Here is a 23,900-nt window from a genome sequence, read left to right as displayed (position 1 = left end):
AATGGCAAACCAAAGGTAGGAGGGCAATGGACAGAACATAGCATACACAGGAGCCTGAACTCACACACTGGAAGCCTGGGAAGGGATTGATACCAGCTGGGATAGCAGACAGATGGGCAATCAGGTGGAGAAGCAGGTGGGAGAAGAGTGGAGAAAGATTTGTCAAAAATTAAATGTGTCAATTTTATTCTGACACAAAACTTCAGTTGCAGGCATAGCCATGGATTCTAGGCTCTGAAGTACAGAGGAGTATACAAATAAGATATGCTAAACATCTCGCAGTTCAAGAAATCAAATTTGGAAGATGAGGAACCTTCAGGAAAAGAAAACAAAAAACAATCAGTCACACAGAGAAAGTATTTACGCCTGAATGTGATATTCATCGCTGAATGCAAAATTCTTCACTTCATCAATAGTCTTAGGAAGACCACAGACATTCCTGTTTAACATTAACATCTGGTGTTTGACATGGAAAATTCTCAGGAAACAGTGGCTTCATACATTCAGTGTAACTTCCATTCAAACAGAGTCAAAATACTCTGGACAAAAAAAATTCAACTCTGCAACACTGATTCCCAGCATCAAGCCAATTATTTTAGCCCGTGTTACAGGAAATTGTGTTATTAAATCAATGCAACACATTTCCAAAAACATAAGATGTTGACAGACCATAGAGTCATAGAATGGTTTAGGTTGGAAGGGACCTTGAAGATCATCTAGTTCCAGCCCCCCTGCCATGGGCAGGGACACCTCCCACTACACCAGGTTGCTCAAAGCCCCATCCAGCCTAGCTGTAAACACCTCCAGGGATGGGGCAGCCACAGCTTCTCGGGGCAACCTGTGTCAGCATCTCATTACCCTCAGAGTAAAGAATTTCTTCCTGATAGCTAATCTAAATCTACCTGTTTTCAGTTTAAAACCATTACCCCTCATCCTATCACTACACTCCCTCATAAAGAGCCCCTCCCCATCAACTATTACATATCTGATATGTGACAAGCAAATGAATACCTTTATTTCCATACTAAAATAAGAAAGGAACATAACATTTTAACATGTAGGAAAATAAATGGAGTAGTATTATTTTACTGTTCTCAGCATTAACACCTTATTGGACAATGGAAACATCATTATACCTGCAAGGCAATACATTCATTCTGAAGCAAAAGTCAGAAAAGTTGATAACAATGTTTCCAACAATTGATAATTAGAAGGCAGGGGTTGGGGGTGGGGTGAGAATGAGATAGTGATTGTTAATAGCGTGCAGGTAGGTGATCATTAAGCTATTCAATTATCACATATTCTTCTTATAATTATGCTCTGATTGTTTATACATGATTTATAATTTATGAAGAGTGCAACAACCAGAATTCAGATATAAAAAAGACAATGAAGTTTTTCATGGGTGTCTCAAACACACCAGCCATTTGCGCCCACATTGCCAAAATCACACCACAAAGCAGAAAAGTGCAAAGAATTAATACACATATTTTACAAAGCTGATGGACTATCACATTGGTATTACACAAAAGACTGATTCATACAGTAGTCTTCTCCCTATGGTTTATGGATTGCAAACAAAATATTTTCATAAGCAAAGAATGTTAAAAATCCACAGAAGTAATTATCTAGTTATTCTGCTGTTAAAGGCACTAACAGAAACAGACGTTTTATATCAATAATAACATCTATCCTAATCGGAATGTTTTTGTAGTGAGTAGAATTCTTCAGGGGGGGTGGGGGGAGAGAAGGGAGGTGGTTGTGGAAAAATCCCTCAAAGCCCAAACGAAAAACAGCAACTATTCTGTGCTTGATCCAAAGCCTTTGAAGTTAACAGAAAGTCTTCAATTAAACTGCAAGACACTCTGCATCAGGCCCCTTTTATGACGAACTAGTGCATTTCCTCAGATGAAATCCACTGAGAATACAGAGGTTTTATTTTTATATATTTTCCACTAGGAAGTACATTTTTAGAATAAATTAAGGCAAAGACCACAAGTGTACATTCAGGATTGTCAGCTAAAATAGAAACTTTTATACTTTATGAAGTCATAAAATACAGATATGACTGTTCCTCCCCAGATGAAGATGTGTTTAATTAAAGTTCTACTGAACTCAGAAACTACACCTTCCTTTCTTTCCCTGTCACACAGTTAAAACGTACTAGCACTATCAAGTTTAAAATTACCTTAATAAACAAGTGTACTGATTAGAATAAATGTTATACATTTATCGGCTGTGTAATTGTGTCTTGCATGTGTTAGTGTCTTGCAACCAAAGATTACCACCTAGTGATAAACTCCGGGGAATCTGATGCTCCAAATAATTACTTACTGACTGTCAATTAATGCCTCAAAGTTAGTAGCCTTTCATAAACTGCCTTTCACAGATTGTTGGTGTGAAACACATTTTCAGTGTAAATCTGCAATGAAGAACATGTAACAACACAAGCACTGTTACTACCCTACCCTTGCTCTTTTTTTTGCTTACTTATGAGAGAGGTTGAAGACTGACAAAACAGACTAATCTCAGGCCATCACCTACATAGTTTAACAAGAAGGTGATAGAATCTAAGAAATGCTATTTTGACAATATGGTTTAAACACTCTTTTGAAAGAAATAAAGGTAATACACAATCAGTCAGGTAACTTCATCCTGGGCAGAAATACCTTTTTACATCTTTCTCATGTCCCTCATGCCCAAGGACTTCCTTAGTCCTGCACCACAGACCTAGTGCATTCACTGAGGAGTTTGGGAGGTGAAACCAGGTCTTCTCACATGTGAAGCTGTACAACTCTCATTTGATAAATCACTGAAAATCTTTTCTTATTACTGTCAGTATTTCAGCTGGTTCCCCAATCTCAAATTCATTTGAACCATACAGGTTAAGAGCCATAGATATTAAATTCACTCACCCCTGAAATAATCCCCAGAACATTAACTGTAGTATAAGAGCCTTTAGACATCCATTAAAAATATCTGGACTTGAAGCTAGACAGCACTAATGTCATCCTGCCAAAATCATGTTAGGTACAGCTGTCCTCATCAGGCAGCTTGGACTTTTAATGATCAAAATCATACTGTGCACCAGGCTACTCACTCAAATCCTGGCACGTCTCTCTATGGCCGCGCATGAGCTGCCCAAGATCCTGTTTCTAAAGCCCACAAATTCCTTTTAAATTCTAAACAAGACAAAGTTGGTTCCTGAACATGAAGCAATCCAAAATAAGCTCACCAGGCCCTACATTAGCAAAAAAAAACCTTCTAAGAGCTAGTAATGGCTTACATTTCTGGTGTAGAAGAAGTTTCTCAACACACTTAGAAATTATGGCAAGCTTTTCAGTAATCTTGAGACTCAGAGAGTTGTGGCGTGGCCCCAGCAAACTTTGAAGATCACAATACCCTCAAAATTTGCTGTGCAGAATCCTCTTTGGAGACAAGCATCTGCATGATTCAAACACAAGAGGACTGGAGTAACAGGTGAAAATACAGGACTTAATAGGAGAAATTAGTGCTCTTCAAGGACTGCAGATTAGAGTTCAATGCGACAAAAGGAAAATTATGCTAGTAAGGTTATGTGAAGATTGCACCCGGAAGCAAAAAATAGAGGATGTATTTATCATCTGCGAATATTTGTTGGTATTTCTGCAAGTCAGAAGCATGTGCTCAATTCAGGCTCTGACAATGTTTGCTGGTACTCTATTCTTCACTCAAAGAAAAATAAAATAGTTCTTTGCAGTTTCAGTTTTACCCCTCCCCCTCCAAAATCTGAAAGTTGCTGAATTTTGAAGCAGATAGACTTCATTATTTAGAAAAAAAAAATAAAATAGTATTTTGACTTAAGGCAAAATCGCACTCCAGATTGTTGCTTGTAGTAGAAAGTTCCATTGTGCTGTAGCAGGATTCTGTCAGTGTTTAAAACACAGGGTTTTTTTTTCTCTTATTGGACTTATTGGAAGAAAAACTAAACGGGATGCTACAATAAGTTAGTCAATATCTGGCAGCACTAGTGCAAAGGTAACAGCACCAACTGTGGTTAAGATGAAGGTGTTCACACATGGACCGATGTCCCCTTTCCTGGAGAAACAGCGCAGATGATCCATATAATTTCTCTAATACCGGAAAAATATTAATACATATTAACCTATCCTGCCTATCTTAACCTTTCTAAGTTACCTTAAACATGTTTGCAAGAAGTTGAAGATAACAGTTGCAACCTTTGCCAGTTTCCATGTCAGTTTCCTGTTTGTAAAAAACAGCATTTTTAGGAGTAGCTTCTGATTTATAACCTTGGTGTGCTGAAGCACAACACTAATGAATGAAGACTGCTGTAACAGTTCAGGTACATATGCTGTAAGGAACGCTTCAAAATGCAATCACAGCTAGAAATACCAGTTTAAAAAAACACATTAGACAACAGATCTGCCACGTGTTCATGTTTTTTTAATTTTATTAATGGCTGGCAAATATATTTGTTGCAGACAGTACACAACTGTGTACAGAAATCGTACAAAAACTTAGTCAAACCCTAGAAAATACAGGTTCCATTTTTCAACAGCTGTAACTAAGCACCAACAATATAAAATCTAGTTAAAGTTGCATGGTAACATTCATTACAATTTTTACAACAGAATTTATTACCTATTGATAGCAATGGTGCCAGCTGCAGCACTATTAAAATAAAATAAAAATATTTCAGCAGAGGTGCACAAAGAACTGTTCACTCACTGCTTCTTGTCTTACAGTAACGTGGTAAGCCCCATAACATTTTTTTAAATAATAACAGGAAGAAGTCTTGTGTCATGTGGCTGGTGACTCCTGCCAACTCACTCTGCAACTATTATAAATATGATTTGCTTATTATCTACCACCAGTATAGCAATATTGATAGGTAAATCATAAGAACTCAAGCTAGAGTGCCACTTGCTAAACACAGCACAATTTTATTGTACTTGTCTGAAATCTATGCAAACTCTTTTTAAATAGAAAAGTATGCTTATCACATTCTGAAAAATATATGGAGAAACATAGTAATGGAACATAAAATCTCAGTGGGTAGAAGGAATTAAACAAATATCTTGACTACACGTCCACTATGCAAAACTAATATTCAACATTCCACAGTGAATTAAAAGCAGATTGCCTTTTATCAATGAAAACAAACCTATTCTGAAAATGAAAACAGCCACAGGATGTTTTCCTTCAAATATTTCGAAACTCAAGTTAATGAAAAGGTAAACAATGTGGTCTGCATTTCATGTGACCTACAGAATACTGCTAGGGGTAGAAAATCAATGATTTTTTTTATTGTATGTTTAATAACTAACTTTGGGAAAAGAAGAAATAATATATTGGCGAATTAAGTTTTGGTAAAGCACAGAAGGGATGCATTCTTTAATTGGGGATATGTTACGGTCAACCAATAGCAACCAATAAAGTAATGATGGCTCAGCCACCACTTCTCAACAGTACTGTAATAATTAATTGTACATGTTCTTCTACTGCAGTGAGGTTAAAAAGCCTCTAGGGGTTAAAAAAAGCATCAGCACCCATCCATAAACTTGATATGAAACATAAGACCCATTCATTACAAGATGTGAGATTAAGAGACTTCCATACCACTGAGAAACAAGACCAGCAGCAGAAAATAACAGAAATAACAACAGTTCTGAAAACCAAAACAATCCCATGAAGATACCTGTATTATCTGTTTTGAAGGATTACAGCTAAATGAGAACATATTTTAAGTAAATATAGAAAGCATACAGTCAGCCATGACTATGAATACATCAAAAACAATGGGACAAAATAAACTAGTAAGATTAATATTATTCCTTCAGTATTCTTGGCAAGAAAATTGTCCTCTTAGACAATAAAATTCCAACTGTGAACCTGTAATCTCCTCTGAAACAACAGCATCAATTATTTCATTTTGGGGCTCCTATACTTTATAAGCATAAGCCTGATGCATTGAATTTTTGGCAGAAGAAACTCCTACAGGAAGTGACAAAAGGTCTAACTGTTTGAATTCAGCATCCATCTTTAAGCATGAAATCCCTCTTCATCTGTCCTCAAACATCCAGAATCTTTACTTCTGCCCCATTTCTAACATTACGGTGACCAGTTTCTGACTAGCTCGCCTTCAGACTGGAAAATCTTGGTCAAACAAATTTAGAAGAAAGATGCTGCTTTTTAGCTCCATGTCAGTATATCTGTGACCTTTTCATTACTCTCTTCTAGCATGAAGAGAAGGAAAAGCAGTGAGATGCTTCCATCCAAACACTGCTCCAGATATATGAAAACCTATGATATTTTCCTATTAACTTGATTTTACTAACATGAAGCATGGAAATCCTACTACATGCTATACTAACAGCTGAACTACATCACACAGGACTATGCTTTGCAACAGAATAGTTATATTAAAAACTGATCATGCCATTATAGGAGGAAATGACCCAATTCTGCATTAAAACTTAGCCTGTGGACCATAAACATTTCAGACTCCCCCAGTGGACCACCCATAGGAATTTAGGATAGGATAACGTGGAGGAAAATACAGATCATGTATTGATATTTTTTTTATTTTTTATTCAGAATTGCTTTCTGGCATCACTTCTGCAGCACATCACTTAAAATGGTACTTGTTTCTGCTCTTCTTCACTCTTCTTTTAGAGCCTCCTGTCTGTTCTAAACCTCAACTGCTTATTTTAACAAGAACTTTCCCACTTGTATGACTTCATTTAATCTCTTACAGACATCACTAGTTAGACAGTTAACATTTCATCATGTACCATCAGTTTGCTTCAGGAGAAACACTGCACTGAAATTAATGAGCCACAGGGGTAATAAAATTTCACCTTTATTTCAGGGTAATGTTTGTCATGTTTTGTTCACGTGGAAACTTCTCTCTGCCTCTAAAATTATTTAGAGTCTTTTTCCAACTGTTGTTGAAAGCTTAGATTATTTACACTAACTGAAACATGTATATGTACTATATAAACAAAACAAATCTATTTATAAAGACTTAAAACCCACTACTATGCTTCCTGGTATTTTATTCCAGTTACTAGGGATTAGCCCACCAGCCTAGATGACGAGCCACTTATACTAAACAGCTATACCATTTTTTTTTTTTTAATATGTCCTAGTGGATAAATTTCCTTAGAAAAGAAAGTAAGACCTACAATGAAGATGCAGTATAACATACAGAACACACTGTGCACATGCATGTACTCCCACCCACACAAGTACCTTTTTGTAAGGAGTGCTCTCACACTCACAGAAGCAGGGGAAAGAAAATAAAAAACAACAAGACTTACCTTTCTGCAGACACTTTCAAAATTAACTTCTGTCCTAAGAGCAAGTCTGGTAACTTCATCTGGCTTTACTTCCTGTGGGCAAAAGATATATTTATTCTTCTCATGATAAGATTTTATGAAGTTTTTCTAAGGTTCACATTCCTCATAAACATTCTAACCTCATGGCATCTCCCACTGATCTCTTACAGGAAGAAAATCAGTTTGTTATATTGAGATTTTTTTGGTGTGTATGTAAACACTACATTTAATGACTTCCAAAACATTCACTTCCACCTAATCTCACTGTATCTACTACTATTGAGGGCAATAGAGATTTTCAACAGCAAAGTATGCAGAAGGGTGATTTTATTTACAGATACCTTTAAGTTGCCGGTGATGTTGTGCTACAACTAAATTTAGGAAGGTTTGAAATGCCCCACTTGATCCTTGACTCTGAAGTTACATCAGAACTCATCAACATACGTGAATATGTAAGTTGAAGAAAATGAAAATGAAGTTGAGAAACAAATATTCTCTTTTCTGAAGAGACTGACTGTAGCCTTTGTTCCTGGACTTAAGCATTTCCATTGGCAGCTGAAATAGAGGAATGAAAATCCTGGGCAAGTGGATTTTGTTAAATGTTGAATATTTTGTGAAACATGCCCACACGAGATATTTCTCATTATTTTAAAATATATACTTTATCTATGTTGTATTACAAAATGTGCTATTAACCTTATCAATTGCACGCACTGAATACTGGCTTTGTCCTCCTAGGGCACTGCGTCAAATAAATCATGTTACATACCAGTTGTTTGCCAGATGGCCATTTCAAAAGCAGGTTAACTACTGTTATGCAGAGCCTAAATAACTTCCACGCATTCATAGTCCTGAAAAACTTTATACAAAGAAACCTAGTTATTCTGGTAGCTTTCATCTAGACCCAGGCTATACCACAATGTCTGTGCCTTCAACACCCGAAGAAAATTATCTGTTTGCTGAATTTCTGAAACTCCAGGAAGGCAGATGACTTTAACATAAACTACAGTAATTTTGCAATATTTGTGGTCAATAAAAAAGACAAAAATGTAAATTGCAAGTGCCCATGCAAAGTCTTATAGTTTGAGAAAATGAGACATGTCCAGGTGCTGGGGCTCCACCTGTAGCTAACATTACACTCAGACCTGGACAAGAAAGACCCTTAAAAGCAACTACTGCTACTATTGGCTCAGAATAATTAATGTATTAGCAAAGATTCAAATGCAAATCAAATTACAGGAGAGATGATAATTTACAAATGTCTAGAAAAAAAAAAGTACTGTATAATAAGGAAACACTATTTAGTTCAACAACTAAATTATACTTGTTCCTTTTTCTCTTTTTCCCTACTTAATCATCCTTGATAAGTATACCAGCACTTTCATTTAACATCTTGCTCCACTGTTAAACTTCCATATTCTATCCTGCTCCTGTCCTAAATCTGCAGTAGTCTGCGCACTTCCTTACATGTAATTTCAAGAAGAACGAAGCAGCTTACTTTCTTACAGAGGGTCATACCTTGCATTTCAAAACCTTACGTTGTCCTTCCTTCTATATATTGGATACCTTACAGAGAGTTTGCATCTTACCTAGATCTTTAAGGTTTTGTGTAAATAGCATATGTCTTAAAACTATAAGCAAGCATATAATAATGGGAATAAAGTAATAGAATGAAATTACATTAACAAAAAAAAAAATAATCTTTTTTGAAGAGCTTCCTGACAATGAGGTCTAAAAGTCTGCAAAATCATCTCCCAAAGGTACTGGTGGAAGACCAATCACTTGGAGGACAGAATCCAGGCTGGAAAAACACTGGTGGATGTAGGAAACAATCTTCTACTGGCAGATAGACAGTTGGATGACCTAATAGAATCTAGAGATGGAAAAGACCTATGATTCAGTTTTCCATGACTTTCCAAAGCGTTTCACAGATGGTGAAAGTAGGACACAGTGGTTAAGGGACATGCTTACTGTCACATAGTTGGTTGGGGGCTATGAATGAAGCTCTGGAACCCAATACTATTCACTAAATCAACCTGTTGCTTTTTTAATAAGGAGATAATTTGTATGATAGTCATCCCAAATAAAACTGCTTGCTTCCTGTCTCTTCAGGATTTAAACACAACAACCTGTTTCAGACGGGAGGCAGGTAAACTTCAGCAATCCCTACACTAGAATGTCAAAGGTTTAATTTTTACAAGGCAATATTGCAGAATGCCCTTAACATTGCAGAATCATGCATAATAATGGAGAAAGAATTACAGTTTGGAATGTGAAGTCATGAATGGAGCTTCACTGAAATGCTTAGTATATATGAATGCGGCCAAGAACCTCCTTTCAAGGCTTAAACCCCCAAATTTATAAAGCATCTAATTCACTTCTCTTAGATTTAAGGCAAACCAAGCATTTTTGACTTATATAGTCTTCAGCAGCGCCCTGGTTTTGTAAAGACAGCCCTATAAGTCAAGTTACTGGAATAAACAGACCTTTCTACTGTGTCTGTTAATGGTCAGCAGCAGACAAGAAAATAGAAAAAGGATATAGTGATATTTTTCCCAGCACAGTTTTCTCAACTTTGAGATTCACATAGCTCAAGAACACTTGACTCACAAAGAGAACCTTTGTACTAAGTATCTATTATGAAATCTTCTTTCACCAATTATGTTAAGGGATGTTGTAAGTCGCTGCCACCTCCAGCATCTCTAGGACCAGTACAGGGATTCCTCCTGCCTTGCTGCTGGAGCCCAGCCTAGTTCATCCAGAGACCTGGAGGTCTCCATCCCAGGACCATAGATGTGGAAGGTGCTTTCTCATTGGCAGGTTCAACCAGTAGCAAAGCTCACCTATGCAGCTAGCTGCCACAGACAAGGCACTGCCTCAGACAGCAACCACATGTAATATTAGTTACAGGCAGCCAAGACCTCTTCCTCTGGTCACGACTGAAGCTTGCTATTGAGAGTATGCCCTCACCCACCCCCTCTACATTCATGACTACATGCACATTCATGGATCCCTCAAACACCAGCACAGCATATCCCTCTGTCCGTTTAATACCCCTCTGTCTGGGTCCAGAGCCATTGTATTGATCTCATGGGCCTCCTACCTGTTGGCTGGCAGCAAGTCACTAGCAGGCAGCTGCAAGCACTCACAGGTCCCTCGCGAACACCAGCATGGGCCCTCCACCCATCTGGAACTCCTGCCTGGACTCAGTGCCTCTCACTCACTGCTAGTCCAATTTGAAGTCTGCTAGTGAATTACACATTTGGGGTCAAACCATGTGAAAACACAGACACTCCACCTGCCCACATCATCAGCAGGCACCAGGCACATGAGCCGTGACCTGTGGTCTCAGTCCAGATGCTGCACCGAAAGCCTCACTTACTTCACTTGCCCCAGTCTCACCTGTAGCTGTGCGCGGGATGCACACTGTCCCTGTCCTCCCAGCTGGGACATGTGCTGCTCCTGCCCCCATGGAGGACCTGCTACTGCTGTTGACACCACAGGCCCAGGGCACCTACACCCTTGGTCTGACTCTAGTTGCTGTCCCCGAATCCACCCATTCCTCCCAGTAGCTGGCACCTAGTCCTTACCGCACTCGCACACACAGGATAAAGAGTGAGATTACACAGAGTTAAGAAAAAATTTATAAAAAAATGACAGACTGTGGAGATGTGAGAAACACTCCCTCACGGATAAAAAAGTAGACAGGACAAAGTCTTCTAAGCAAAGATTATTCAGGATCAAAATAAACGAGTCAGCTGAACCGGGTGCACCTCAAAAAGAGCACACCTGGTTACAAAACTTCAGGTATTTATGTCCTGTCCCCTTTTCCCATTGGTTAGGTACTTCAGGGCGCACATTCTTTCACGACTGGTTAGCCTATCACAAACTCGATTCACATTCTTCTCATTTTAAGGAGTTGTTTTTCTAAGTTACATAGCTCTGCTTGTGCCGTCGACCCGCAAAATGGCTGTTCATAGCCCTGCTCGTGTTGTTAACACACAAAATGGCTGAAGCAAAACAATCCCTGAGTTCCATCTCTCACAGAAATCAGACACAGGGCTTGTTCAGGTAAATGTACTGATTGGCACTGGTTGGGACTGGCCCTTCCAACACCCCTTCCCACCTATGTCCTCTAAACGTTGTTTAGCGAGTCTTGCATAGTCCACAGGTTCCTCCCCATCGCCAAATACTCATGTTCATCTTGTTCCCCTTTCTTATCAGTTACAAAGTCCAGGCTGGCCTTCCCCAAAGCAATACCAGTCGTTTCTTAATGGGCTGTTACTTAGTGACAGAAGACTTTTTGTCACTGTCTCCATTATCCCTTGTCCACCAGTTCTGTTCCTCTCTATGTTTTTGTTCACCCCTTCCCCCTCCACTTATTATTGCTTCAGCATTGAAAAGGTCCACTACTGGAGGCTCCTCATGAAGAATGCTCTCACCACCTTCCACGTGTCCTCACAGATTACAGCTGCTTTCTGAAATCATGTTAATACTTGGTATCATAACATCCTGTGCCAGTAAATTTTCAAGACTAATGAGGTGTTACGTACCAAGTGAAGCAGGAATACAGAAGTTAAGAGGGAACCAGATAAGTATGCTACTTTGTGAAGTATCCGGTCCACAATAATCCCAGGTTAGGTAAACAGACAAAACCCCTCCTACCAACCAACACACACATACTCTCCTCTCCTTGAAAAATCATCTCTGACAAACATTTTTAACAACCCCCAAATACCTAAAAAAAAATACAACCCCAAAACTTTAAAAATAAGATGTTGAAGTACCTCTGGAGGCATGATGAAAAAATCCTCTTGGGATCAACAGACCCTTCTGCCCTGCACACTGACCATGTTTTCTTTTGTGGGAAATTGACTATGATGACAACAAGAGCTACTGACTCAGGTACACTGCCAGCACCAATGGCACCAGCACCCTAGCTGGCAAATACTGGCATGCCGATGAGTAATGGGTAGTAAGCAACAAGGGGAACAGATCCTTTTCTTTTGATTGCAGTCTGCACCCCTATCTCAATTTCTGTCACGGAACCCTTTAAGAGACAGGGACATGAACAAGGGAAGACTCTGCAGGCTGATGTACACAACACAAAGTACAACAATGTACCCCTCTCTGTTCTGGTGCCTGAGCTGAGCCAACAAGCACCACAGGAGCAATCAAGACAAGACTGGAAGGAGGTGGTGAAGGTGACACAGCAGCAGGACTAGCCTGACTCTCAGAGCTGGGATTTGCACATTTTTTTCAACAATCTTCACAACGTGGAGAACGAGGCTCTTCCAGGCATTCCCGCTCGGGCAGCTGCTCCGCGCCCCGGCGGGGGGACGTCAGGCGAACCGACCCGTCAGCCAGTTGGACCTCATCACGGCTGCAGGCAGATGACTGGGCCTTGGCCCGAGATTAAGCTGAATAAACAGGATGTGAAAAACTACTGGACATGACATAAGAAAACTGCTGGATGTGACAGATAATGCAAGAAGCTGACAGAGCGGCTGGATTTTACAGATCATTAAAGGAGAGTTACGTGAAAAACAGACAAGGTCCATGGAAAGGTGGAGTACGGGGCAGCTTTTGAGGGGAGGAATACATCTTGCAAAGCTGACGGTACCGGGGGAACCGTTCTGGTAGTAGCACATGAAGCCAAGACAGTTTGTGAAATCACACTGAAATACCAAATTTGGGGAAAAAGTAACTGTGGCAAAGCCTGGGCTGGGCTGGGGACAGGGAGTGCTGGGGCACAGGATGGGATATGGTGGCGCACAGCTGGGTAGCTGTGGGGCAGCCATGCAGCTCTGAAGCAAGTCCTGCTACCAGAGGCAGTGAGCTCATCCCACTACTTACAGAAACCTAGAACAGCAAAGTCTGGGTTTTTTTGTCTTTTTAAATGATGAACTTATGTAAATAAACCATAACCATCTCACAAACGAAGGTGAGGCTATTTTGAACAGAAGTATGTCCAGCATAAATCTGAAAATATGATTTCATGCTGATATAGGTCATGGTTGCTCAGATGATGCTACATCCAAGCGATACTGAGGAAGATACAGTTTCTAACTGAACGGGTATGGAAATGTAATTTATCGAATAGTCTTCAGAAGACAGGAAAGACACAAAACCCCCCTGTTGGATGAGGCTTCGACACACCTCAGAAATGCAAGATTATTCATATAAAATGTATTCCCAGCTATGCTGTCTAAGGCCGTTTTAGATGACTCAGAAAAAAAAGTTTGCCAGGAATGGCCTGTGGAAGCAATTTAGGAGTCCTCACACTATTAAAACCTACCCAATTTCAATTTTGTTTTGACTAGTATTTTCCTTTTACCTTTATCGTGCAATTCATTCATTTTCCTCATTGGCCTTTCCTTATGAAACCACTCCATATATACCATCTTTACAAGATTATTTTTGTCTTACAATGGAGGAATTTCTATAAAAAATAAGTAACAGAATCAGGGTATATACAGGTAGATAACAGAACACCCACACCAAAAAATCAAGTATTTCTGGTGAAATCCCAACTGTAGTTTGTTGCCCATTAGTGCACTTAGATCTTTTAAAACATTATCATATTTTTTACCCTTGAATAGGTGTTTGAGACCACTTTCTCGCAAAGTCTCATATTTTTCCCCAGCACTCAGTCTCATTTTGCTGTTTTCTGTCATTTTCCTAGGTTCCTTAGTGAGAAGAAAGGGATAGGAAAACCAAACCTCATTTCAGCACAGGTCTTCAGCTTTTTTCTGTAATTTAATCACTGCATGGCTTCCTGTCATAACCAATTTGTTCCCCTAAGTCTGTAAAAGTTCGGTATTTTAGTCATTCAGAGTAAAAGTAGTCTTTGACTCTTAGTGTAAACACTACCATTGTGAAATTACACAAAAATGAGATCATGTACTTACAAGCAGGATATCTTCAAAGTCATGAAATAATTCAGCCATGGTTCACCTGAAAGTTTATATGCTTTACAGAAAGAAACTAAATCCATGATAAGAGTATAAGTTTGTTTCAGCTACAAAGCCCTGCTTTCAAGAAATGCAGTACTCTAATTGGTTATACCAAAGTGATTATGAAGTGACACTTTTTCCCCCTGACAGTTTACAAATCCATACACTTTGTCAGTAACTGTGACCCAAATATGTGTGTATATATATATACACACACACACAAGAATTTCTACAGATGTAAGTCTCATTAGTGGACCACCATAACAAACTAAATGGCACTCTGCCTATATAAAAGAATAAAATAAATCCACCCCCCAAGCCTCCCCCTTTACCAGATGTGAAACCAAGATGAATAGTATTGCCAGGAGGGGAATTTGGATAAAATTAATAAACAGAACAGTAGGACAGAAAATTTAAACCGGTAAGTAAAAATCTGATATTGCCTCATTAAGGGTGGCTTAAGCTTATTAGTAAGTTTATTAAACAGATCAGCACTACAGCGAGATATCTGCTTTATTATAAAACTACTATGTAATTTTACCAACAGACAAAATTAAGCACCTTTGAGTAGCTGGCTGCCTTCCTGTCGGTACTTACAAATTATTACCAAGTCACCTCTCAAGCCCCTTTTTGAGCAATTAAATGTCCTGAATTTCATCTACCACAGAATGAAAACTTGGCTGTATGTAACCTCTGTAAGTCTTTTCTGCATTTGCTCTCACTTTTTAACTACAATTTTAAACATAGGAATACAATGGGATGCAGTATCTGTCTTGGAAATATCATACAGAAGAAGAGAACTCTCATTCTAGACAAAGAGCCTGTAGCCTTCCACACTCCTGGAAATTTAATCTTCCATTTGGCTTTACTTTTTTCCTCAATGGAATCCAGGCAATCCAGGTCACTCTCATCTTTATCCACCACCTTTAAATCACATAAAATCCTTCCAGAGAGATCTACTGATTTGTCTCAAAATCCCCTAACTGTAACCTGATGTTAGGTAAACTCAGAACACTGTATTTGCTACTTGTTTGTGACTGCACCTTCTGCAGTAAAGCTTTTGACACCTAAGGACTCAAACTTTTGTTCTAATGATTTCCTGCTTTGTTGACTGTGACAAGTAATCCCCAAAACCCATTTATCTCCTCTGGCCAAATGACAACATGACAACGCCCGAATGATATAACTGCACCATTTATTTTACTTGGTTTACTTGAAATAGATTGGATAATCTTTAAAGTGTTTCATTTCTAATTAACAAAAACATAAGCTGACACGCTAATTTAAATGGATATAGTAGCACTGCTTTGACACTAGAAATTCTGTTGCTAGCAGCACCTAGAAATCTCCAGTCTTTGCATCTATATATTTCCACTAAAAATACAACACAATCTGAAAGTGTTGCAAGTAAAAACTGGATTTTTTTTTTTTTTTTACATCAGGAATTCAATCTAGCATTTCAATTATAAAAAGACCTGCCATTGCAAACAGATTGCAAACAGACACTTTACATAACACTTCACATCCATGGATGTGAACGCATTACGCCATAGTTACCAAAAGTACTGTAGAGGAGTGAGGTTTTTCAACCTATGGGTGAGAAATGACTGAGGGTCGAAAACAGTCTCATTAGAGGTAGGTTGATTCACAGGAAGTCTAGGATGGCATTGTTAGGGCCATCCCTGTCACAGGTCTGAATTTGACTGATGTCCAGAAAATTAAGAAGGTATACAGACTGCCAAGTAGCCTGTTCAGAATATTATTGCCTTTCATGACTCAAGTAAGTATCTTGATAGCTCCATGCTTAAAGCTTTCCTGACTTTTTTTCTGTCTTTTTTTTGGGGTGGTTTTTGTTTGTTTGTTTGTTTTTTTTCCCTTTACCAGTCATTTGGAAAAAACCTGCACCCACCAATCCCTGAAGCGTCAGCTCACACGCTGTCCCATGCAGCTGAAATGGGAATTCATTCTTGCGTTTCTTTGGTGAATCACATTTGGGGCTTAGGGCAGAGGATGTGCTGGGAAACTTCAGCACTTCAGCTCCCTCGGTTTACAGAATCACCTCATACTACACAGAGAAGGGCCTTGCTATGCCTCCTAAGCCACACAAAGTTTATGCTAGATTTCAATAAAATGCAATTAAAAGCATTTATTTGTAATACTCAGACATAGAAACATTGATAAAATGCTTAGGTAAAGAAATGAAAGACAAGATATAGTTAAGCTATTCACAGCAAGGTTAAAGTTCTCTCTGCCTTGCCCAGGTCGTCGCTGTTCTTCCTGGCAAGGTGACACCCAGGATTTTCAATGTTTGTGCATATTCACACCACAGCCTGCACCTTCCAGACACAGAAAGTGAGGGAATCTATTTGGGAGCTACTGTCATGGTTTCTTTGGTGACTCACTGGCACCTCACTGGCACAAACCCTTGCTTTTTAAATTACAGATGGACACAAAATCTAAGTGGTGCAAACACATAAAGCTTATAAAAATACACAGTAGTCTCTCTACTGGGTGATAACAGCAGCCATAAAAGACAATAATGAACCACTGGGGAGTGACCGTGTTTGGGAAGATCGATTCCCAACCCTTTTCATCTAGTATAATGCAATATACTGACAAAGTACAGACTGCGTATTGAGGCATAAGTGCACTTAAAATCAATACAAGCAGGACAAATAAATCAGTGTATTATGCATTCTTTTTTTCTAAGTGAAAATGACGTTACAATGGGGGTAGGAATATCTTTCCAATTAGCAATGCTCTGCATGTTGTGGGAACTTCTCACTATAAAACTGTTTTCATACTATCAGTCTTACAAATATTTACTAATATTATTTGAATACATACTATTGCAGAAGTTTGCACATTTTCAGGAATTACATCTTCTTTTAATAAATGACTTCAAGAAGTAAACATTCGCTAAGCTTACAGTCAATGTAGTAAATCTGATAAAAGTTCAAAGTATGCGGATGCACAGATTTAGCTTTCCATAGAAGTCAAGTTTTACTGTAAATACCTGTGTCATGAAGAACAGACAACAACAGGAAAGCAAAACCACAACAAAAAAAGATTCCATAGATCTTTTTTTTGTTCCATCAGTCTAGCCAACAAAGCTCTTCCCGGCAACCTGACTGGATGACTTGATTCTATATTATCACATACTGAAACCAGAGGTTTTATACAGTAGAAATGAAGACATTTTCTCTCTAATTGCAGACAAATTAGGTGAATTATAATTTAAATACACTCTATCATTAGGGTTTAAGATTACTATTATGTTCTACAGTAATTACAGTATTTTTCACTTATCAAATATCTAGATTCTGTATTACAAAGAGATGGAAAGCATCAAAAGAAAGGGTTGTACAGTTGCTAATTTTCCTAAAGTATACACTAAAGAAAATTTCATGTATGTTTTTAATGACTTTGCATATTTCGATTGCCTTACATTTTCAAAAGCAAAAATAATATTGCTTGAAATCACTAATTTTCAGCCTTGTTGGATTAATAACAACTTGGGCAGGAATACTACCGAACAGATTAAGGAAAAATAGTAAAACTTAATACTAATTTTAAAATAACAAAACCAACTAAGTCACTAGAGGAAATTATCAAAACAGAACTTCCCCAAAAAATCGAAAGCTGTAAAACCACCTTACTTTAGATGAATAAATGGCATTTGATTTTGATGGGAATTAACTATTACTAACCTGTTAAAAAAGAGAGCTCCAGAATTACAGTTAATCACTGGGAATGCAAGAATGTATTTCAAATGGAACTTGTCTAGCAATTGTTCTTTTGTAAACTACACTGGTGTCAGGTTTTTGCTGGCACCAATTTTAAACATTACTAAATGTCTACAGTATTGCTGTCTCAGTTTAGATCCAAGTGAAATTCAATGTCAACCTGTGAGTTTTCATCTACTAAGTTTCACACTACAAAATTTTATAATTTCCTGTTTTTATTGTTCTATTGGAAAATTAAAGTTATTAAAATACTCATCAAACAAAACTACACAATAGTCTTTAAATATAGTTTTGTCCATATGGTTACCTTCCTCTAGCTAAATACCCTTACTCTGCTATGCTGTACAAGCTCTCTTAAAAGCAGAGAATGGAGCTAAGGCAAAGACTACTTATTCATGCAGTTTAATAACAAAACAAAATGAAAAAACAACTCCCCAAAAGAAGAGTTAACATGGCTAGTTTGTTTAAGCTGTTGTAAAATACCCAAACTTTATTTGGCAAGTATAGGCTGCTCTTTTCTGCCACGTTTATAAACTAATTTAATATTTCAAGAGGTATGCAAGTCAAATGCCAGCAATTACATCAGTCTACCGAGATGAACACTGTGAACTTGGCACTTGATTTAGTCAATTAGATTAAATGAATTGTTTAATTTTGGAGGTTCCCATCTGATTCAGTAGCCACATTCAGGGAGCAACAGTCATTGTTTTCACCATAGGATACAAAAAGAAGCTAGCAAGTCTGTAATCTTGTGACAGTTTCAGAAGCAGAAGGTATTATGAAAGTAAACTACGATTACAAGCATTCAAAAGAAAAGTTACAAAAAGGAAAAAACAAGCACACTGAATTATTCAGCACAGCAAGCATGATGATGCCAAAATTATTATTTGAATATTCTTTTTTCTTCAAACCTCTTTTAGTTCTGAATGTCAGTGTTCGCTTGGACTGGTACAATCTGTAATTTCACTCTGTACTGGCAATTTGTTCCATGCTGCTTTTCTAATATTAAAATAACAACCACATGCAATTTCAGGGTTAACATATTTCCAAGCAGTCCTGTGTTGGCTGGAACTATCTTTGGTTTTGAATTACTATCCCCGGTATTCACAACCGTTGCCAGTATTGCTGGTTGCCAGATGAACTGTTTTTGTAAAAATTAAAGAAAAACAGACTTGCCTGCCAGAAGGGGACGCTATTCACAACTAGCAGAAAGCCACCTCTTTCCCAGTTTAGCCTCCTTTCTCCCAGCAGGAGCTTCAGCCAGCAAGACTGCCACCAAAGCAGCCAGGAAAAGGATGTGCTATATTCTCACAACGTTCCCAGTGAAGACAGTGACTGACAAATGGGTGCAATGCAGCTAATAATCCCCACCCACTACATTCTGGTTTGAAAGAGATATGGAAACAGAAACGAATAATGAAGACAGAAGAACCTGGAGAGGTGTAGAAAGAGGTAGAAGAGCATGAATATACAGTCATATACACAGCCCCTTTGTCTGCTTCCAGAGGGCAGAAAAGAAAGAGTTCAAAGATTAGACACAATGGAGAAAGAAAAAATTTCCTTCTTCCATTCCCTTGCCCAGTATGTACTGTATCCAGGAGAAGTGGTCCTCCTCCAATCTTTTCTTAAAGCACCATGGGGAAGAAAATAAATTACTTTTTGTCCTTTCCTAGAGACCTTGAAACGTGAGTAAGACAAACCTGCTATCTTATTTCCCCAAGGTGGGGAGTAAAGGTGGAAAGCAGAGATCTGGCAACAAAACATGAAAAATACGACTATATTCAGTACCCGCAGATTTCCAAATTGGCTGCTAAAAGCTCCTGAGCAAAATACTGGTATACAAAGTGCAAAAGAGCTATCTAGGACAAATACATGAATCGTGTAAACCTCCAACATCAGTAGTTCACCTTGTATACTGGGGAATCCTATTCCATTTTTTTTTTATACTTTCTGTAGATGCTATGCCATATCTGACCATCCTTTACATTTTTCTTTATACTTTTACTAGTTTTTGATTATTTTTTTTTAATACACCAAGAAGCCTTATGCAGTATACGGTAAAACAATTGATTTAAATAGGAACAGACTGTCTTCTTTCTGAAGACATGGAATAGCAATATAGCATTTTCACACAGGTATCTATGGTAACTCCAATATCCACCTCCTCACAAGTAATACCCAATTTCGATCCAGTGAAAATGAACAACCATTGGAAATATAATTCTCACCACCAGCACATGCTTTACTTTGCATTTATCACTATTGAATTTCTGTAGTCACCTTATTGCCTGTTTACTCATTTTTGTAATATTATTCTGCAGCGTTTTAGTGTTAGTATTTTCGCTATCCTGAAACTTTGGATCATCAAGCTCTGTCATTCATTTTCTTTTTCTGAATCATTTCCAGCACTGATCTCCACAGAACTCCGTTAGCTTTCCAACACTATTAAAGCTAACCATCCATTTCTCTCTTCCACTTATTACGTTTAACTCTGTGACTAAAAGAAGAAAAGTCATAACCATGACCAGCTTTTTTCCTAAAAAAAAAAAAAACAAAAAAAAAACCCAAAACAAAACCACAAAAAAAATCACCAGAGGCTTTGGTGAAAGCTGGACAATGGCTTTTTGGAAATTTAAAACAATATACAAACTCAATCAGCAACATCTACTGTATGTATTTATTCCTTCGAAGAACTCAAACTGATTTGGAAGGCATGACTTTCATCTCCTAAAGGTACAATTATTCTGCTTCATCCTATTCATCTATGTGTTCACTAAATCCATTCTTTAAAAAAAGTGCCAGTGAGTCTGTCCAGCACTGAAGTCATATTTACATTAGTATTACATTCTCAGAACAGACTTTATATATTTTTTTTTTGTAAGCAGGAGGCAACCATGGGGGAAATAAGATTTTACACACAAAAGCATCAATTGGAATAAGGAGTCACAGCAGCTGCAGTCACCATTCTGAATTAATTAGTTAAAAGACATTTAGAGCAGGTCGCCAATGTCTTTTTTTCTCAACGCCCCCCCAACCCCTCCAGTTAGAAGAAACAAGAATAAAACCTTTACTACTATATTCAAGAATAATTTCTTTTATAACTGTGAAAAACAGAAGACCTAATTTCTATGGAAAAATTCTTCAGAAGAAAGAGTCCCACAAAGAACAGCTGATTGAGACAGTTTAATATTGCGGTACCATACTAAGTATATTCATAATTTACTGGTGATATTCTTCTTAGCTTCTCCAGAACAAATTAAGTACAAAGACCAGCTAGTATACAGCAAGACATTAACTAGAACTGCCTCAGAGATCCCACAAAGACCATCTTATTTGGCAACTTTTAGTACATCTCACCATGGGATGGCCAAAATGTAAAGAAAAGTTATGTAGTGCTTAAAGAAACATTCTTTTCTGTCTCAGGTTCAGATGAATTATGGAGAAGGTTAATGAAGAGGCACAAGCTGGTGCACTTAAGCCAAATACATGTCCAGACAATGAAAGAAGTAAACAACAAAAAAAAAGTGCCTATTTAGAATATGCATAAATATTTTCAAAATGAGCACAGAAACATGCTGACACTTCTGTCATTATTTTGAAGAATAATAATAACAATAAGTGTTTTGGTTTGCTGTCACTGCTCAATTTTCAAATAAATTAAGGCATATGGGTTGCATTAATTTGTTTTTTGTACTACTGCAAAGGTTGCCTCTTTATTAAAATAAACAATGAAAATACTTATACAGAATTCAGAAAGGAGATGGAGTCTCATCTGCAAGCCATATTTTTTAAAAAGTGAAAATAGCTTATTTTGCATCCTTACAAAAAAATAAGATAGTAAAATTCTTACGCAAGACGAGGAAAAAGCTTCATCTGCAAGCCATATTTTTAAGATAGTTGACAATCTTTACTTAGAACCTATTTTAATATTTTCCTTAAGTTGTCTCAAATCCAACAAAAAGCTGCCTTTGTGATCTGTTTTCACTTTGTAACTAAGAACCTAGTGCACAAAAAAAAAGCACATGATAACTGCTTCAATTTAAGTATCTTGTCAACGATAGTCTTGAAAATGAAGCCGGTCATATTATTACTGACTTTTATATTTAAGAAATGCAGCCTATCTTTTTAATACGCAATCCAAAGCAGTATTTGGTGTAAAAAAAATTATTACTTCTCTTATCATAATGGAATAAAACAGTAGGAATGGCTGTCAGTTGTTTCCTCATGCCAAATTAAAACTGTACAGTGCAAGATTCCCCTCCCCATTTTTCTCACAGTTTTCCTTACCATTCTAAGTATAATTTTATGCTTGTTATCTAGAAAAAAAATGTGTCACATTCTACAGCTTTCTCATGCTGAGATTGTTAAGCTTGGTCAGGTAAGATACTTGGACCCTGCAAGAGAAGCAAACAGGAGACTCACTTGGGAAGAGTTATGTTAAATATGGGGTTTCTCATTTTAGCATAAACATGAATGGAAGCAATGTATCAGTGAAAACAATATTAAATGCTATGAAGATTAAGAACAGAACAGAACTCAGCCAGTGAGTACACCAACCTGCCTTCTCAGTACTTTTAAGAATTGTGTCAGAAAAAAGTGGTAGGTAGGAACATTCAAGGAAAGTGTGTATACTGAGGAGACACAGTCTCCTGACAAGGTGTTCCTCCCTCATCATTATTAATCAAGAATATCAAGATTCAAGCCTCAGATCTCATAAACATAGAGAAAAGCATCCAAATGGACAGTCATTCAGCTCATCACTTCTATATACTTTTACTCCACCCCAGCTACGAAGATCAAAATATTTGTGTTTTGATAAAAAAGTTGGCATCATTTGCTTCCAAGTATAAGCACATGTACATGTTGATAGACAGGTATAAGTCAAATTTCCATGAAGTAAATTCCATTCAGAAGCAACATCCTTTCTGTCTTGCCTGAAGAGCAATTACATAGACCAGCATTTGCTCCAAGAATAATTTGTATTTGTTCAGACTCTCTTACTTCTCTCTGGAAGTGTAATATTGTCTTTGCTCATTATTTCAAAGTTAATGTAATTTTTTTTAATTTCAGAAACAGAAGGAGAGAAGTTTTTTCAAGTAAGAATTTGTTCAGTATCAAAAAGTCATAATACTTCTGAAACAAAATGCTCATGAATTACTGATGAATTATCTCTTACAAGGATATCACATAAGAGGAATTCCATGGAACAACCAGTGAAATACAGAAATAGATGATGCTTTCTTCCCCACCTCCAGTTAAGAGACAGTGATTGTCATACAAATATCTTTGCCATTTTTTCATGGGAAATGTACTAAGGGCTGCTTGTTTACATTTTCTCTGAAACAAGTCTATTTGCTGGTAGTACCAGTTCAATAATACAACCTGGCACAGAACAGAACATCTGTAAGTTTATCAATTAAAACAGTATTAAATTCGACTGTACAGTACTGCTCCACATAGTATAGTCTCAAGCACTTGATCTAGCTGCCTACATTCAATGCTGTTTACGATGCTCCTCCACACACTCTTTGGAAAGTAAATCTACAGTATAGCAGTTATGCATGTATATCAAAACCTAGACACGCAACTCTATTGACTTACTCCCGAAGCTATTTCTTAAAGAGGAAAAATAACAAGTGACTGAATGAGATGTTTTTTACTCATAACTAAAGCTAAAATATTTTACTATATATCTACAGTTTTACTGTTCCTAACTTTAAAATCCCTCCTACTCATGATTATGTAAACACAGACTCATTTAGGCTGGAAGAGACCTCCAGATCTAGTGCAACCTTCTGTCCAAAGCAGCTCTAGATGGAGAAGGCTGTTCAGCGCCATTGAGTTTTGAATACCTCCAA

At 37.6% G+C, this 23,900-nt stretch overlaps 1 protein-coding gene across 1 annotated transcript in view; it reads right to left on the bottom strand.

Moving 5' to 3' along the window:
- The window catches only part of SRFBP1 (serum response factor binding protein 1), a 78,965-nt gene that overhangs the window by 17,011 nt on the left and 38,054 nt on the right, over positions 1-23,900 (bottom strand). Inside the window, exon 4 of the mRNA XM_009893820.1 lies at positions 7,323-7,394. Within this exon, the coding sequence (XP_009892122.1) occupies positions 7,323-7,394 (72 nt within the window). The remainder of the gene's footprint in view (positions 1-7,322; positions 7,395-23,900) is intronic.

Source organism: Charadrius vociferus, unplaced genomic scaffold (genome assembly GCF_000708025.1).
Source record: "Charadrius vociferus isolate BGI_N301 unplaced genomic scaffold, ASM70802v2 scaffold158, whole genome shotgun sequence".
NCBI lineage: Eukaryota > Metazoa > Chordata > Aves > Charadriiformes > Charadriidae > Charadrius > Charadrius vociferus.
The sequence above is the reverse complement of the archived record's forward strand: the minus strand, read 5'-3'. Positions and strand labels throughout refer to the sequence as shown.